This window comes from Zingiber officinale, chromosome 3A (genome assembly GCF_018446385.1).
Source record: "Zingiber officinale cultivar Zhangliang chromosome 3A, Zo_v1.1, whole genome shotgun sequence".
NCBI classification, from domain to species: domain Eukaryota; kingdom Viridiplantae; phylum Streptophyta; class Magnoliopsida; order Zingiberales; family Zingiberaceae; genus Zingiber; species Zingiber officinale.
In genome coordinates this window covers 153345739-153363690 of record NC_055990.1, presented here as the reverse complement: position 1 = coordinate 153363690, position 17952 = coordinate 153345739, and the positions used below count along the sequence as shown (strand labels likewise).

At 35.4% G+C, this 17952-nt stretch overlaps 2 protein-coding genes across 2 annotated transcripts; both read right to left on the bottom strand.

Annotated features, from left to right (window-relative positions):
- Positions 1–137: 137 nt before the first annotated feature.
- Positions 138–4305, bottom strand: LOC122052886 (bifunctional nitrilase/nitrile hydratase NIT4B-like). Its single transcript, XM_042614626.1, has 5 exons — positions 4095–4305; positions 2828–3007; positions 1423–1716; positions 815–1096; positions 138–496 (listed from the first exon to the last, which is right to left on the bottom strand). The coding sequence occupies exons 1-5, from the start codon at positions 4234–4236 to the stop codon at positions 348–350; spliced, it is 1047 nt and encodes a 348-aa protein (XP_042470560.1). The 5' UTR covers positions 4237–4305; the 3' UTR covers positions 138–347.
- Positions 4306–10311: 6006 nt separating this feature from the next.
- On the bottom strand, positions 10312–14778 carry LOC122052887 (bifunctional nitrilase/nitrile hydratase NIT4B-like). The gene is made up of 5 exons (XM_042614627.1): positions 14570–14778; positions 13044–13223; positions 11541–11834; positions 10933–11214; positions 10312–10613 (listed from the first exon to the last, which is right to left on the bottom strand). The coding sequence occupies exons 1-5, from the start codon at positions 14709–14711 to the stop codon at positions 10465–10467; spliced, it is 1047 nt and encodes a 348-aa protein (XP_042470561.1). The 5' UTR covers positions 14712–14778; the 3' UTR covers positions 10312–10464.
- Positions 14779–17952: the final 3174 nt, after the last annotated feature.

The window sequence follows — 17952 nt, the reverse complement described above, 5'->3', positions numbered from 1 at the left end:
TTTTTCACAGAGGACATTGTCATAGAAGTTCCCTTTTTCTCCAACATAATAATGTTACATCCCTCATTGTCAGCCCCATAATGAGATGAAAGGAGATCAGATCAATCGGTACTAAGCTACAGCTTCAGTGAGAGTTATTTATCACAACCACAACTCAAATCCTTGCTCATTATACAAATCTACCATTTGAGTGCCAATTCACAGGGGTCCCATAAGAAGATTCTTTATGTATGATTTCACAGCATGAAAATGCATTATTGCCATATCATCCAAAGTAAACAAGTGGAATATAAATAGACGTTAGGGACAAGCCATTCGACCTATACCATTCATATACTGGTGGCCTATCATTTTGGTGTGCTCTCAGTCCTTGCAGTAGAAGTGAATGAGACAGGGTTCTGCGGATGATCTTTCACGGTTAAGCTCAGCACCTCGGGCCTCGAGTAGTGTCCAACCACATCAAAATCAAACTTGGCTCGAACAACTTCTCCAAGATCTGCACACCATGCGCTTAAGCATTTATCTTGGTTCTTATCGCTATATGACTTTACAAAGTACATAATCAAGTGATATTCTTTTATATGAGCAAAATATTATCCTAATGATTCTCAATGAACTGTCCATTGTTGTTTACTCTTGATTAACTAATGTGCAAATTTAGATTTAGAAGCTGAATTGTTTGTTCTTTCTTGTTCTAAGCCAGCCTTTCCAGATTTATAAAAATTTCACCTTTATCTTCTGAAAAGTTTGATTCTTCTATATGCAAAGGCAAAAGACTATCCCAGTTACAGACGCACAAATGGTAGAGACATACCTAGATCTGCAGAGATAAGGGCTTCTCCTTCATAATTGGGACCAGCCAAGACCTGTCCTGATGGAGAGATAATGACACTTCCTCCAGCACAGACGACGGTATCTGGAGATGGCTCCTCAGCAGCAGCTACGAAGACATAGTCAGGTGGGGGTGGGTAGTCATTTCTTCGACAGAACTGGTTTGCAGACAGCACAAAGCAACCACCCTCAAGAGCTATGTGAGTCATGGAAGCCTGCCAAACCTCCCTAGCATCCGCTGTAGGAGCACAGTATATCTCGATACCTACATAATAATGTTTTTCAACATCACTTCCATCAGTCTCTAAGAAACCTGATTATATTTAAAGGTCAGATTTAAATTACACTACTCAAGTTAAGCCTTAAATTTCAAATCGAAATTAAAGGTACAAAAAAGATTAGTTCTCGTCAATAGACAATCATTTCAACAGTGAAAACCAAATATTTTTAAAATTTTTAATTAGATTTTGGCAGTTGCAGCATAGCCACTGAAGACTAAAGGAAGTTGTTAGTCCAATCACAGACATGGAAGTAATGCAACAATCAATTACAGTTTATAAAGCCGGAGAGTTATTTTAAGATGGACATTACCTTTACCATACATAGCCGTCCTCAGTAGTGGCATCCTATTCTCCCAGCATATGAGTGCTCCTATTTTACCTATAGGAGTTTCATAAACTGGAATAGTTGATCCATCTCCAAAGCCCCATATTGCACGTTCTAAACCTGTAGGCATGAGTTTGCGATGCTTCCCCAGGTATTGACCCTGAGAATCAAAGAAGAGCACTGAACAGTATAGTGTATATCCAGATCTCTCAATAGCACCCATGACCAAGTAGATTTTATACTTCCCAGCCAATGCCGCCAATCGATCAACCTCAGGACCTGCATACTTGAAACTCTCAAACGTCAGATGAATAAATGGCTAGATATGTGGAATCTCTTTGGATTCTGAAAAATCAGTGCCTATGAAATAATATCATGTGATTCTCTAATCTATGATTATGCTGAATTAGAGCTTTCAAATTTCAATGAATCTACGTTCTTGATTCTTGCTGCATCTGAAAAAAAAAATTACAGCAAGTGTGAAGAATTACGAGGCAAGTCTAATCTTCACTTCAGAAACTAAACTTACAAAATTGGTGACAGGTAGATGTAGAAACTAAAGAAGAATAATATTATCGGAATTTGCCCATCAAGAACCATACACTCATACACCTTTTGCAGCCTCTAAAAATTATAAAGAACATAACATGTTTGAAGCAGTAACTCACTTCTTGGAAAGGTACCGATGCATAGATGTAACATAGACACAAAGGAAGCAGCGCCTTCAGTTAAGTTCCATAATGTAGCGAGTAAGTTTCACATGGCATTCTTCCAACAGAGTTATGAGAATCAAAAACAACTCAGAGAATCAATATCCAATCATTTTTCAAAAGAAAACAAGTCATGTAATGGATATTTTTAAAACTACTTCGAATGGATTCTTTGAATTCCAATAAAATTAATTAAAGTTGAACTACAACATGGGTAAATTGGCCCTACCAATTAAATGATACATGTGTTAAATTATGGTGATAACCATTTAAGGGTGGAGGTCAACGGACTCCATCTTTAAGTGCAAGTTTCCTCAGGTGTTCTTCCTAACATGCATCAATCACTTTAAGAATGTCCGGCCATAGGAATGTCAGCGCAAACAGAAGATATAAGGCTATAACTATGATATTTCATCAATCTCGTTTACTTAAAAAAAAAAAGAAACATGTTTTCTATTTACTATGCCAACAAGTAATTATTCAGTTTCTTGAACTATTTTTTTGGATGAAATATTTGTTTGCAAATTCAGATTCAATATAAGAATGCGTATTATCTCAAAGCATACAGCCAATGGTTACAATAAAAAGTTGGCAAATAGAAAATATGAACTATTGCAAAGATGACTTAGATTTGTTGAAAAAAATGGTTTCCACAGTATTCAAGTGGTATTAAACAATACCAGGCACATCAATTGCAGAAGCATGATATCTTCGAAATTCCTCCTTTCCCTTAGCTGTACGGTTACCTAGTGTGATACCAAAAGTAGAACCACGAGGATAACCACCAATAAATGCTTCAGGAAAGACAATTATTTGTGCTCCGTATGAGGCAGCTTCAGCAATCAATCTCTCTGCCTTATCTGCAAGAGATGGTTTCAGTGACAGCATGAGGCATAAATGAAAACCACAACATAAAATGCTTCACAGAGTTCAGTACAAATTAATAGTTTTTCCCCACCAATACACACTACTGACATATTGGAGAAACTTGAATAAGTTGATGGCAACAACAACAGTACATACTTTTGACCAAAAGATAAGATTCAATGGAAAAGGTTAGATCTATCTACTTCTTCAACAGTTCTTAAAGTATCAAAATTATATATAAAAAAAATCTGTTTTGCATAAGTGATAAGTCCGATTTTATCTAGATCCTTTGGTTTCAAAAATTTTTCAACAAAATTCAAATTTAGAATTACTTTAGCCAAGGGGCACGTGATGATGGCAACAAAACCCCAATAGCTCTCACTCTGCATTTTAATTGCCTAGATTTTATTCCATAAAGAATATCTTCACAAATATTTGCTCATTGTTTAATAATACCTAACTAGGAATTCTTAAAAGAAAAATCATGCCATTTTTCATCATTCTAATAGTTTCTTTATGATAGCTAAAGCTACATTTTGCATTACCAGCCTTAGTCCAGTTCAGATGACAGAATGGTTTAGCTTCTAAACCAGATGAAGTAATACTATTCTCATATAATATACAAGCCAAATGTCAATAATGAAGCCGAATACTTCAACATTGAATCTCGGTAAGTAGGGAATTAGGTAAGATCACAGGTGAGATCAAAAGCCCTATTTTTCTCAAACCAACTCAGCATTTCTGGCCTACAAATGCATAAGAGCTCTCAGCAATTTGTTGGCAAACTGATGGTACACTATGACGGAGAAACCTAGATCCAAGATCGATAATACAGCGTTGCAATGCACCTATATAAAGGTGATGCAAAAAGTTCCACCTAAATGACCATGAGATTATATTATTCCATCACATGGAAGTTCAAGATTCACTGTTAGAAAAAGTTCAAAATTCATTTAGCAGAAAGATGACACCGAAGGCGCTCCTCCACAAACAGTAGAAACCCTATTTACTTTAGAATCAAAATCTAAAAGCAACGAATTAAAAAAAAAAAAAAAGGATTGATCGCACGAATAAACGAACCGAGGGTAGCGGGGGTGTCGTAGAAGACGGTGGAGGCCTGCACGACGGTGGCGCGGACGACCGTGGAGGAGAGATCGGAAGCGCCCATATCGATCTCGGCGATCAGAGGGGGTCCTGCGGCGGACGGAGGGACGAGAGCCATCTGAAGAGAAAATTAGCGCCCACCGGCCCACGACGAAGCAGCAGAGGTGGCTATCTGCTTCGGAGCTGAGTGGCTATCTATATAGAACTAGAAACTTCAGGTGACGTCATACTTTACATTTATAGGCTTTGTTGGACCGTGAGCCGCCTGCTACTAAAGTGACGTTACACATGACGCTATACCGAGTCCATGGAGCCCGTGGGGATGAATGGAGCTCACTTCAGTGATAATTTACGGTGGATACTCGAAATAAAAACTTGGTAATATAATAATCTCTCATTTACTTAGTCTCTATCTCCTTAAAACATTAATTCAAAGATTCACATAATGTATACTATTTCATTATGAATATATTTTTTCTCAAAAATAATTCGTAGGTGAAAAAATTTCACACAACCTCACAACAAGAAAATATAATAAAAAATACACAACAAATTGAAAACGATTACAATTATGAAACCTACTTTGCTGAATCTTTTCTTGCTTAGAATAGTCTCTTGTAGACTTAGAAATACAGTAGCATTTCACTTTGAATTGTCCAAGATTTGGCTCCAAAAAATCTCTTCGAAACTCTTCCTTTAAAGTTATTAGATCAGGACTGATTTTTATCTACTGATATGATCCATTAGTCGATTGATATGATCTCTGACCGTTAAACAATCTCTGATGCTTCTAAACCTTGTCTGATTTTGTCTCAAGTTGAAGATAAGTCGACAGATGAAAACATTAATCGACTGATCACAGTAGTCGAATGGAGCACGCGAGTCCCACTTGTTTCTGTGTCTTCAATTCGATATCAATCAACTGATCTCATCAATTGAACAGAGCAAGCGAGTCTCACTCGCTTTTGTTCTCTTTTTATGATTATCAGTTGATTGATTTTACCCATTAGTCGACTGATTCCATTAGTTGAGTCTAGCAACCGAATTGACTTGCTTATATTCAGTTGCTAAAGCCATCAATTAACTGATCAAACCTATCAATCGACTAATACCTAACTCTGATAAACATGAATCCATGGACGAGCTTCGTTTCACAATAAAAATCATCTCATTCTGATATCCGAGTCAAAAATTATGACTTTCAGAAATTTGTTATATCAAAACTTTCTTGTCGCATGCCAACTCAATATTGGTCTTCTGACTGTCAAGTGTCCGATCAATTTTTAATCCACTTGGACTTTGTAATTTGCCTAACTCTGTTAGGATTTCTTCCGTAAATATTTGGTTCACCTTTGACCCACTTAAAATTTTCTATTGTTCTTCCCCTAGTTCCCAACTAGGTCCTCAACCTCCTAGCTCGGCTAAGACTTCCATCGCCTAGTTCCTAATTAGGGCTTCAACAGCTTAGTCCTGCTAGGAATTCCATCGCTTAGTTCCCAACTAGGTTTTCAACCGCCTAGCCTCACTAGGACTTGCATCATCAAGTTCTCAATTAGGTCTTCAACCGCCTAGCCCTGTTATGACTTTCATCGCCTAATCCTAACTAGGTCTTAAATCGAAATAAATATGATAAAAAATGGTTTGATTTATAATTAATCCAAAGGAAATTAATTGATTTTTTTATGAAGACTAAGTAAACTTGTTAATATTACTAACCAAATCAAATCAAAAATTTTCATATGGTTACTATGCTAATAAAAACAATCTAAGTAGTCAAAAGGGATTCTTTTTATTGAAACAGTCAAAAGGATTTTTTTACCTCTCATTTTATTTCGAGCCATTTTTATTTTCAAAAATAATCTTATTTGATGTCAATATGGTCAATATTAATAAAATTATATTATAGCAATTACAAGTTTACAATATAAATATTTTATTTTTAACCAATACTAATCAACGTTCTAGTATAATAATTATGAATTATAGTTGTTATTTATTTTTATAAATATTAATAATATTATATTGTAATAATTAATAACTGCTATGATGGTATAATAATTATTTTCATCATTATCTTGAAAATATTATTTAAAATGAAAATAGATTGAGATTATTTAAAATGAAAATAGATTGAGATTGTTGAGTATTATTTTCATAATAAATAAAAATGTGTCGTCGAGTGTTTCAAGAAAAGGTTGCCTTTTGATTGTTGTTGTCGTCTATTTTTTTTATTTTTCAGTTTGAATTGTATTGTAATTTAAGTCACTAGAAATTATATTATTTTGATTTTTTTTCTCACACGATTTTATATATAAAAAAGAATATTAAACCGTGAATTGACGTTGGGATATTGGTGCAATCATTAGCGAAGTTGATTAGGTTGAGGAGCTTAAGTGGCAAGTGGCGGCAAAAAGTGATATCGCTCGCCCCTAGTGTCTTCGTCGCAGCATGTCCAAGATCTGCACGAGGAAGGTAAATCATGGTACTTGGAGAAGTTAGTGCGGAGTGGGAAGAGGTGCACAGGGACCCAGGAATTACGCCCTGACTACCCCGCGGTTCGAACCCACGCTCTCAAGTGACAAGCTTCTACGCACTAACCGCTCCAGATAACCTCGTGGGGCGACTAAGTTGAGGAGCTTAAGGGGGTGTTTGGTTGATGGGTTTAGGAATGAGGGAATGAAATGATAGTAAAAGATAGTGTTTGGATTGTGGGTTTGGGAATGACATTTTGGGAATGATTACTAGATTTATGGGAATCAACCAAACACATATAACTTGATGGGTTTCATTTCCATTTCTATTCTCATTCCACCCTACTATCAAACTCATACTCATAGTCATTCCCATCATTTAACCAAACGCCTCCTAAGTTTCAATGTTTACGTGTGAGAGAGAGGTTAAATAGATAAAGGAGGATTGAGTATTTATTTGAGAAGTTTTAATTGGAGATTAGATAATGGGAAGTTCTAGCAGAACTAAATAATAGAAGATCTAGTTGGGAATTAGGTGTTAGAAGTTATAGTGGGGCTAGGTGGTTGAAGATTTAGTTGGGAACTAGCTAGGTAATGGAAATCCTAACGGAGCTAGGTAGTTGAAGACCTAATTAGGAACTAGGCAATGGACTGGGCGGTTGAAGACCTAGTTGGGAACTTGGTGATGCAAGTCCTAACGGGGCTAGGTGGTTGAAAATTTAGTTGAGAACTAAGCGATGAAAATCCTAGCAGGACTAAGCTATTGAAGCCCTAATTAGAAATTAGGCTATGGAAGTCTTGCCTTAATCTTCTAGTGTTGATCCTCACCTTAAATGGCCCAATAGATTTAAATTGTTTTCCATGAAACTAATTAATTTTTCATAAAATTTTCTCAAAAATTATGGAATATAACACTTCAATTTTTTTTATTTTTTTTATTTTTTAAAATTCCCAATTATACACACCAGATTTTATCTTTAGAAAAATTTGAATTATTGGCATTGAAAATTCTATGATGATTTATTTTTCGTCTCAAATTTTATCTCAGAATTTGAAATAAATATGTAAATTCGTCCAAGATTGTGGGACGAAATTGATTCGTCGCAGATTTACAAATTTATTGAATGAATATATTTTCATTGTCAAATCTATTACGAAAATCATTTTCGTCGCTAAAATTAGAATGAAATCCAAATTTCATCGCAAATAATTTTGTGACGAATATTATTCTCTTGCACGCAGACATTGAGGCTACCATTAGAATTTTCAAGAACTTGAGAGTGTGTATTGATTGTTATAGTTTTACAAAGTTGATCTCAAGAGTTTAAAAAAGGCAAATTATCATGAGAGACAGAGCTAGGTTTCATCTGTTTAAAGATGGAGCATGTTCTTGCATGGACTTTTGGTAGAAGGACCATATCAAATTAACATCACTCATTGCCAATGAAGACATCGTAACAGATGCAACATCATCCACATAATTGGACTAATAGCAATGCGCCAAGTAGCAAAAAATCTTATAATTATACAAAAATCTATTCTTAGTAAGTGGACGGATGTTGCATTTACATGTATTCAGTTTATCAGGCGTGACCTTCTTAAAACCCCTACACTCGTACAGGCAAGTGTGCCCGCGTGTATACATGTCTGAGCACGCGTCTGGAGATCTACAGGTCTAATCTAGCTCGTCCATATAAAATAATTAATTTTTCATAGAGGGCATTGTCATAGAACTTTATCCTTTTTTTTTTTTCCAACGTAATAATGTTTTAGAATGTATTAGTGATGAAAAAAAATGATAATCGTCGGCCCCAGAAATAAATCAGGTGCTAAACAATCTCGTAGTGGGAGAGTTATTTATTATAACCGCGACTTGAATATGTGGGACAGTGGGAGAGTTGTTTATTACGATCGTGACTTAAATCTTTATCTATTGATGTAAATCTGTCATTTGGATTATGCCCTGAGAGTGTTTCTTGGATATATGTGAATGAAGAAAAGATGGAAAAGAAATAAATTTTATTATGAATGAGACTTTAGGTTGACATTGATAGTTTCAAGATATATTAGTTGATTTACATTAATTCATATATATTGATGATGTGAACAAATACATGGAGAGAAATTTTATTTTACGCTTAGATGTGTAGGGGGTGCAAATTCAGGGCTTGGATTGCATTGAACCAAGTTGACTCGTGTACTAGTACGACCTAAGCAAGACGAATGTTGGACGAGGTAAAATTTGTTCAATTGGAACAATTAACATTTCATCACATGAATTTTTTTATTTGCTGCTCAAGAAGGTAATGGAAGCATTAACCATTATTAATGGCGATTTGGTAACTTCCCGAATAGTAATGGTTGGTCATTGATGGCTGCCGATAATCATTAATCATTGGGCATAGAATCGCCATTACTCGACATTCAATGCAAGTGAGGGATGGTGCTCCTATATAAAAAAAAATTAAGGTCTTGGGTAGACACATACACGGAAAAGCTGAAGCTCTCCACCTGCGTACCTCTCTTTCTCTGTCGTGCATCTTTTACTTGACGGAATAGCCGTGATAGCAATTGGATATCTCTCAATTTGCTGCGACCACCAGTGTTTGGTGGAAATCACGGTTGATCGTTGTATCCTAAGAAACAGATGATCCAATAAAACCTTGAAGCACAGTCAGTGATGGGTCTGCTTCAAGAAAACTGCGTTCATCGCAAGCCTCGGTCTGCTTCGCTCGTTCGACCGCTTCGCCCGCTCATCGTTCTGCCCACCTGGCCACTCTACCCGCTCTCGCCGCTCCGTCGCTCGAGCTGCTTTGCCTTTAGGTTGCTCTGCCTTTAGGCCGCCTTGCCTTCTACTGATATGCTACTAAGCCAGGTCGACTACTCAGCTCGGTCAACCACTCTGCGACTCAGCAAATCTGTCGTTTGGTTGATCTGTCTGCTCGGTCGCTCGGGCTACTCTGCGTCACGGCTCGATCTACTCATTCGATCGCACTACTAGGTTGGCTACTCTACTCGGTCGGTCGCTTGCCTTGATCATCTACTCTACTCTGTTCGATCGGCTACGTTGCCCGCTCGACTAATCTACCTGCTCGACCGCACTACTCGGTCGGCCGCTCGTCCTAATTAGCTATTCTGTTCTGTCCGGTCTGGTACTCTGCCCACTCAACTACTCTGCTTGCTCAGCCGGCTCCGTCGCTTTGCCCGCACAGTCAATCTACTCGCATGACCATTGTGCAATCTGTACTCAGTACTTGGCAAAAATTAAACTCCACTGATAATATGAGATTATCAACTCAGATTATCTCCACATATAACTTAAATTTAATTTGGCATAATTTAAATTCGATTAACTTTTTAAAATATACGGCAAATTGTCTAATGATCTGTTTAGGAGGAGGTAAGGGAAGGGGAAGAAAGGGGAAATAAAGGGAAGGGAAACTTTGAACCTCGTTTGGAAGGAGTGAGGAAAGAGAAGGAAAGGTAAGGAAGGGTAAACTTTAACCTTCGTTACCCATGGAAAGAGAGATTTTCTTATACCCCGAATTGGGGTGTAAGGAAGGGGAAGAGAAAATAAAATATTTTTTATTCCAATTCTATCCCTATTCTTAATAGTTTAAGAAATATTTCAATTTCTAATTTTACTATGTCGTCGGAGTTCAATTTCTTCGTCTTCTTCACAGCTCGCTTAAGAGTGTTTTCGAATGTAGTAGCGATATACGTACTCTAAAGGGTCCCTTAATAAGATTCCTTATTTGTCTGATTTCACAGTATGAAATGCATTATTGCCATATCATCCAAAGAAAACAACTGGAATATAAATAGACTCTAGGGACGAGCCATTCGACCTATACCATCCATATACTGGTGGCCTATCATTTTGGTGTGCTCTCAGTCCTTGCAGTAGAAGTGAATGAGACAGGGTCCTGCGGATGATCTTTCACGGTTAAGCTCAGCACCTCAGGCCTCGAGTAATGTCCAACCACATCAAAAGCAAACTTGGCTCGAACAATTTCTCCAAGATCTGCACACCATGCGCTTAAGCATTTATCTTGGTTCTTATTGCTATATGACTTTACAAGAGTACAAAATCAAGTGATATTTTTTTATATGAGCAAAATATCATCCTAATGATTCTTTATGAACTGTCCATTGTTGTTTACTCTTGATTAACTAATGTGCAAATTTAGATTTAGAAGCTGAATTGTCTCTTCTTTCTTGTTCTTAGACAGCCTTTCCAGATTTATAAAAATTTCACCTTTATCTTCTGAAAAGTTTGATTCTTCTATATGCAAAAGCAAAAGACTATCCCAGTAATAGACGCACAAATGGTAGAGACATACCTAGATCTGCAGAGATAAGGGCTTCTCCTTCATAATTGGGACCAGCCAAGACCTGTCCTGATGGAGAGATAATGACACTTCCTCCAGCACAGATGACGGTATCCGGAGATGGCTCCTCAGCAGCAGCTACGAAGACATAGTCAGGTGGGGGTGGGTAGTCTTTTCTTCGACAGAACTGGCTTGCAGACAGCACAAAGCACCCACCCTCAAGAGCTATGTGAGTCATGGAAGCCTGCCAATCCTTCCTATCATAAACTGTAGGAGCACAGTATATCTCGATACCTACATAATAATGTTTTTCAACATCACGTCCATCAGTCTCTAAGGAACCTGATTATATTTAAAGGTCAGACTTAAATTACAATACTCAAGTTAAGCCTTAGATTTCAAATCGAAATTAAAGGTACAAAAAAAATTAGTTCTCATCTATAGACAATCATTTCAACAGCGAAAACCAAATATTTTTAAATTTTTTAATTAGATTTTGGCAGTTGCAGCATAGCCACTGAAGACTAAAGGAAGCTGTTAGTCCAATCACACACATGGAAGTAATGCAACAATCAATTACAGTTTATAAAGCCGGAGAGTCCTTTTAAGATGGACATTACCTTTACCATACATAGCCGTCCTCAGTAGTGGCATCCTATTCTCCCAACATATGATTGCTCCTATTTTACCTATAGGAGTTTCAAAAACTGGAATAGTTGATCCATCTCCAAAGCCCCATATTGCACGTTCTAATCCTGTAGGCATGAGTTTGCGATGCTTTCCCAGGTATTGACCCTGAGAATCAAAGAAGAGCACTGAACAGTAAAGTGTATATCCAGATCTCTCAATAGCACCCATGACCAAGTAGATTTTATACTTCCCAGCCAATGCTGCCAATCGATCAACCTCAGGACCTGCATACTTGAAACTCTCAAACGTCAGATGAATATATGGCTAGATATGTGGAATCTCATGTCTATGAAATAATATCATGTTATTTTCTAATCTAATCTATGATTATGCTGAATTAGAGCTTTCAAATTTCAATGGATCATGCTATATCAGTATATGGATCAGGGATTTGGAATTGCTATATCCGTAGTGAAAACATATCAAGAATCAAGTGCATTCGAACTTAAGTTTAGCAATGAACCTATGTTCTTGATTCTTGCTGCATCTAAAAAAACAATTGCAGCAAGTGTGAAGAATTACGAGGCATGTCTAATCTTCACTTCAGAAACTAAACTTACAACATTGGTGACAGGTAGATGCAGAAACTAAAGTAGAATGATATTAGTAATTTGTCCATCAAGTACCATACACTCATACACTTTTTGCAGCCTCTATAAATTATAAAGAACATAACATTTTTGAAGCAGTACCTCACTTCTTGGAAAGGTACCATAATTCCTGATGCATAGATGTAACATAGACTCAAAGTAAGCAGCATCTTTAGTTAAGTTCCATAGTGTAGGGAGTAGTTTTCACATGACATTCTTCCAACAAAGTGTTATGGGGGTCATAAACAACTCAGAGAAACAATATCCAATCAATTTCTAATGAAAACAAGTCATATAGTGGATATTTTTAAAACTACTTCGAATGGATTCTTTGAATTCCAATAAAATTAATTGAAGTTGAACTACAACATGGGCAAATTGGCCCTACCAATTAAATGATACATGTGTTAAATTATGGTGATAGCCATTTAAGGGTGGAGGTCAACGGCCTCCATCTTTAAGTACAAGTTTCCTCTGGTGTTCTTCCTAACATGCATCAATCACCTTAAGAATGTCGGGCCATTAGAATGTCAGCGCAAACACAAGATCTAAGGCTATAACTATGATATATCATCAAATCCCATTTACTTGAAAAAAAAAGAAAAAGAAACGTGTTTTCTATTTAGTATGCCAACAAGTAATTCAGTTTCTTGAACTATTTTTTTGGATGAAACATTTGTTTGCAAATTCAGATTCAATATAAGAATGTGTATTATCTCGAAGCATATAGTCAATGGTTACAATAAAAAGTTCTCAACTTGAAAATATGAGCTATTGCAAAGATGACTTACATTTGTTAAAAAAAAAAGGTTTTCACAGTATTCAAGTGGTATTAAACAGTACCAGGCACATCAATTGCAGAAGCATGATATCTTCGAAATTCCTCCTTTCCCTTAGCTGTACGGTTACCTAGTGTGATACCAAAAGTAGAACCATGAGGATAACCACCAATAAATGCTTCAGGAAAGACTACTATTTGTGCTCCGTATGAGGCAGCTTCAGCGATCAATCTCTCTGCCTTATCTGCAAGAGATGATTTCAGTGGAAGCATGAGGCCATATATGAAAATAACAACATCAAATGCTTCCACAAAGTTCAGTGCAAAACTATAAATTAATAGACTCATCTGGTTTGAGTTGAGAGAAACAGAACAAGTTACTCCAATAGAAAAGAGAAAAGAGAACATATAAATAAGAGTAAACAACCAATGTGGAATTAATCTATTCTCTCTCTCTCTCTCTCTCAAGTTAGAGCATAGATCTTGATAACAGCTATGCAAATCAATCTAAGAGAACCACTGTGCTTCTGTCCCTATGATCTCTACAGTATAACCATTCGGAGAGAATTTTAAACATGAATAATTCAGATAACAAGAAGTTACTACCTTTCAAACTGCCAGGACCACTACAAAATCTTAATAGTTTCTCCCCGCCAATACACACTACTGACATATTGGAGAAACTTGAATAAATTGATTGCAACAGCAACAGAAGTACATACTTTTGACCAAAAGATAAGTTTCAATAGAAAAAGTTAGATCTATCTACTTCTTCAACAATTCTTAAAGTATCAAAATTACTTCCATTTTTTCTGTTGTGCATAAGTCCAAATTTATCTAGATTCTTTGGTTTCAAAATTTCTTCAACAAAATTCAAATTTAGAATTACTTTAGACAAAGGGCACGTGATGATGGCAACAAAACCCAATAGCTCTAACTCTGCATTTTAATCGCTCAGATTTTATTCCATAAAGAATATTTTCACAAATATTCGCTCATTGTTTAGTAATACCTAACCAGGAATTCTTAAAAGAAAATTCATGCCATATTCTTGTCATTATAATAGTTTCTTTATGAACACTAAAGCTACATTTTGCATTACCAGCCTTAGTCCAGTTCAGATGGCATAGAATACTTCAGGTTATTACCAGTCTTATCCAGTTCAGACGATTTAGAATGGTTTAGCTTCTAAACCAGATGAAGTAATACTATTCTCATATAATATACAAGTCAAATGTCAATAATGAAGCTGGATACTTCAACATTGAATCTTGGTAAGTAGGGAATTAGGTAAGATCACAGGTGAGATCAAAAGCCCTATTTTTCTCCGACCAACTCAGCATTTCTGGCCTACAAATGCAGAAGAGCTCTCAGTAATTTGTTGGAAAACTGATGGTACACTATGAAGGGAGAAACCTAGATCCAAGATCGATAATACAGCGTTGCAATGCACCTACATAAAGACGATGCAAGTAGAAAGAGGACACTGAAGGTGCCCCTCCACAAACAGTAGAAACCCTACTTACTTTAGAAACAAAATCTAAAAGCAACGAATAAAAAAAAAAAGGATTGATCGCACGAATAAACGAACCCAGGGTAGCGGGGGTGTCGTAGAAGATGGTGGAGGCCTGTACGACGGTGGCGCGGACGACCGTGGAGGAGAGATCGGAAGCGCCCATATCGACCTCGGCGATCAGAGGGGGTCCTGCGGCGGACGGAGGGACGAGAGCCATCTGAAGAAAAAATTAGCGCCTACCGGCCCACGACGAAGCAGCAGAGGTGGCTGGCTGTCTGCTTGGGAGCTGTGAGCCTGTGAGTGGTTATCTTTATATAACTAGAGACCTCAAGTGACGTCATACTGTACATTCGTAGGCTTTGTTGGACCGTAAACCGCCTGCGACTATAGTGACGTCACACATGACGTTATACCGGGTACCCAACGCCAATTTACGGTTTAATATTCGTTTTTTTATAAAATTGTGTGAAAAAAAATCAAAATAATATAATTTCTAGTGACTTAAATTACAATTTGGCGTATTTAAATGAATTTTAAAAATCAAAACAAGGTAAAACCACGTTTTGTTTTATTCAAACTAAAAAAAAAAAAATAGACGACGACAAATATCAACAAGGCAACTTTTGTTTTAAACAGTCAACGACAAATTTTTTATTTATTATTAAAATAATACTCCACCAACTGAAAAATAAAAAATAGATGACAACAAAAATCAAATCGCAACCTTTTATTGACACAGTCAACAACAATTTGTATTATTATTATTAAAATAATACTCAACCAATCTCAATCTATTTTAATTTTAAACAATATTTTAAACACAATGATGAACATAATTATTATACAATTATAGCGGATGCTAATTATTGTAATATAATATCATCAATATTGATAAAAATAAATAACAGTTATAATTCATAATTATTATAATATAAGCTTGATTAGTTTTGATTAAAAATAAAACATTCATATTGTAAAATTGCAATTGCTATAATATAGTTTTATTAATATTGACCATATTAACATATTATTTTTGAAAATAAAAATGGTTCGAGATAAAATGAGATGTTATTTTAATGCTAAAATTTTTAGAAAAAGAATCCTTTTCAGTGTTTCGATAATTATATATATAAAAAGAATACCTAACCATATGAAAAAATTTTATTTGGTTTGGTTAGCCATATTAACAAGTTTAGTTAGTCTTCATAAAAAATTCAATTAATTTCCTTTGGATTAATTATAAATCAAATCATTTTTTGTCATATTTATTTCGATTGGGTCGTTGAGTGCAATGTTGTATTATATTATTTTGTATAAAAGTTAGAACGTTTGGACACGTTTCTCTATTTAGTATTTTCTTTGTTAAGAAAAAAAATTCAAAAAGATAAATTTAACCATCTGTCTTTTATAATTCACATATTCAAAATCAGAAGAAAAAAAAACAACCTTATTAATCTTACCATCTAATTAAAAATCTGATATTTAATAAATAATTTTGATAAAATTTAAAATTAAATTAAGTTAATATTTTTTTTCTTTTCACACAAAATTTTAAGACTGATTAATAATTTTCTCATATTACCTTTTATATAAAATTTGTCTTTAATTTTACATCTTACCTACATCACACATTTACCAAGTTTAATTTAAGGTCTAGAGCACTAGGGATGATCAATAAAAGATATTTGGAGAGGATATTTTTTAAATATTCCTCATTACAGGAGATATTTGAGGGATGATTGAAAATCATTGGGCACAAATTTGTGCCCAATGATTTCTTCTTATAGGGCTCACCAAAGTGATGGGTTGTCATTGTTTTTGATTTTTTTTTAAATTTAATTAAATATGGTATGATCCATCAAAATGATATGGAAGTGGGAGATATATCATTGTGAAAATTGAGATATTTAAATAGTAAAATATTTAAAAAATAATATGAAAGTAGGGGTCACAAGTACTTAAAAGAAATATCCCTACTTATTATGAATACTCTATGTATAAAAGAGAGCATCACCTTCATTTGTTTATTTAAAGGGACAACTTAAAGGATAATTCCCTTCCCTTCCATTCTCTTTGCCTTTCTTTTCTATTTTTTTTAACGCTTCAGCACAAAAAAACAAACTGACAGTCATGTACTATAATTTAAGGGCAAAAATAAAGAAGACATTTTTATTATTAAAAACATCAAAGGCTCTTTTCTTTTTCCTTTTTATTTAGCAAATCTAGTTTTAATTTATGTTTTTCTCCATAATATCCCTATTATTGAATTTACTTTATTAGAGAAAAAAAATTACCCTGGATCAATTTATTTTTCATTAAATCTCTTACCTCTCTTGGTTTAATTTATTTTCATAAATTCCCTCTCTTTTTGGAACCTTCCCTCTTAAAATTTTCATTCTCATCCTTCAAAGCTACCTCTCTCGTACTCCCCTTTATCGTCCAGTGTTGATCCTCATCTTAAATGGCCCAATAGATTCAAATTGTTTTCATGAAACTATTTAATAAAATTGTTTCATTTTATGAAACCGCATGAAACTATTTAATTTTTATATCTATACCCACCCTATTTGAGTGGTTGTAAGCGACGTCTGATATGTGCAATCTGACCGAATCAAAATTAAATTTGTTTAGGGTCTCTCTCATATATATGATTTTTTTTTTTCTCTCCTACATATAAACTTATATGATATTGATTTTTATAAATCAACACTTTTTAGCGCCGCCAAATCCGTTGATGCTTGTCTTTAAAAATCAGCTGCACCAATAAACGATGGTGACTTTTAAAGACAAGCACTAGCAATCAGCTCATGTTGATGCAGAAGACATCATATAATCCAACTTAAATTTTGATAATGATAAACGATTTTAAAGTTAAGGATTATGATAATTATAATAAGTCTGACTAAATATATAACAAAGTCCTAAAGATAAAAATCCTAATGAATATTTGACAGGTGAAAAGATCTAATTACAGCTTGACAAGGAAGTCTTGGTCCGAAGAATTGGATAGAAGTCTTAGCAGGTTGAGGACATCGAATGAAAAATCCTATGGATCGAGGATAGTAGATGAAAGTCTTGGAGGTCGCGGACACCAAGCGAAGACTGGACATTATGAATTAGATGTCCAGCGAAAAGTCTTGAAGTCTCGGATGTTGAGCAACAGTCCAAAAAGGACCAGTTTGACATAAGGTAAACTCTCCTAAGAGGAGTAAGTGAGGACATGTTTCCCATTGAGGGAACAGTAGGCGTTGATTCGACCTGGGATTTCATAGAAATCCGAAAATCAAAATCGGAGAGTTCCAAAATTATCAAATTCATTCAAAATAATATATTTTGCTTGTTGTACTAATTTTGTGGTACAGGAAATCAAAACTGGAAGATTGACCCGTAAATAGCCATCTAGGCGCTCCGACTTGGTCCAGGCGCTTGGACGTCTAGGCACCCGGACTAAGTCTAGG

Bases quoted from the DNA above. Each gene is read 5' to 3' on its own strand.
- LOC122052886 (XM_042614626.1), bottom strand. From the start codon at position 4,236: ATGGCTCTCGTCCCTCCGTCCGCCGCAGGACCCCCTCTGATCGCCGAG. The intron at 1,097-1,422 runs GTAATGTCCATC...ATTATTATGTAG, and splicing joins GACGGCTATGTATGGTAAAG to GTATCGAGATATACTGTGCT. The intron at 497-814 runs GTATGTCTCTAC...CATGGTGTGCAG, and splicing joins CCTTATCTCTGCAGATCTAG to ATCTTGGAGAAGTTGTTCGA.
- LOC122052887 (XM_042614627.1), bottom strand. From the start codon at position 14,711: ATGGCTCTCGTCCCTCCGTCCGCCGCAGGACCCCCTCTGATCGCCGAG. The intron at 11,215-11,540 runs GTAATGTCCATC...ATTATTATGTAG, and splicing joins GACGGCTATGTATGGTAAAG to GTATCGAGATATACTGTGCT. The intron at 10,614-10,932 runs GTATGTCTCTAC...CATGGTGTGCAG, and splicing joins CCTTATCTCTGCAGATCTAG to ATCTTGGAGAAATTGTTCGA.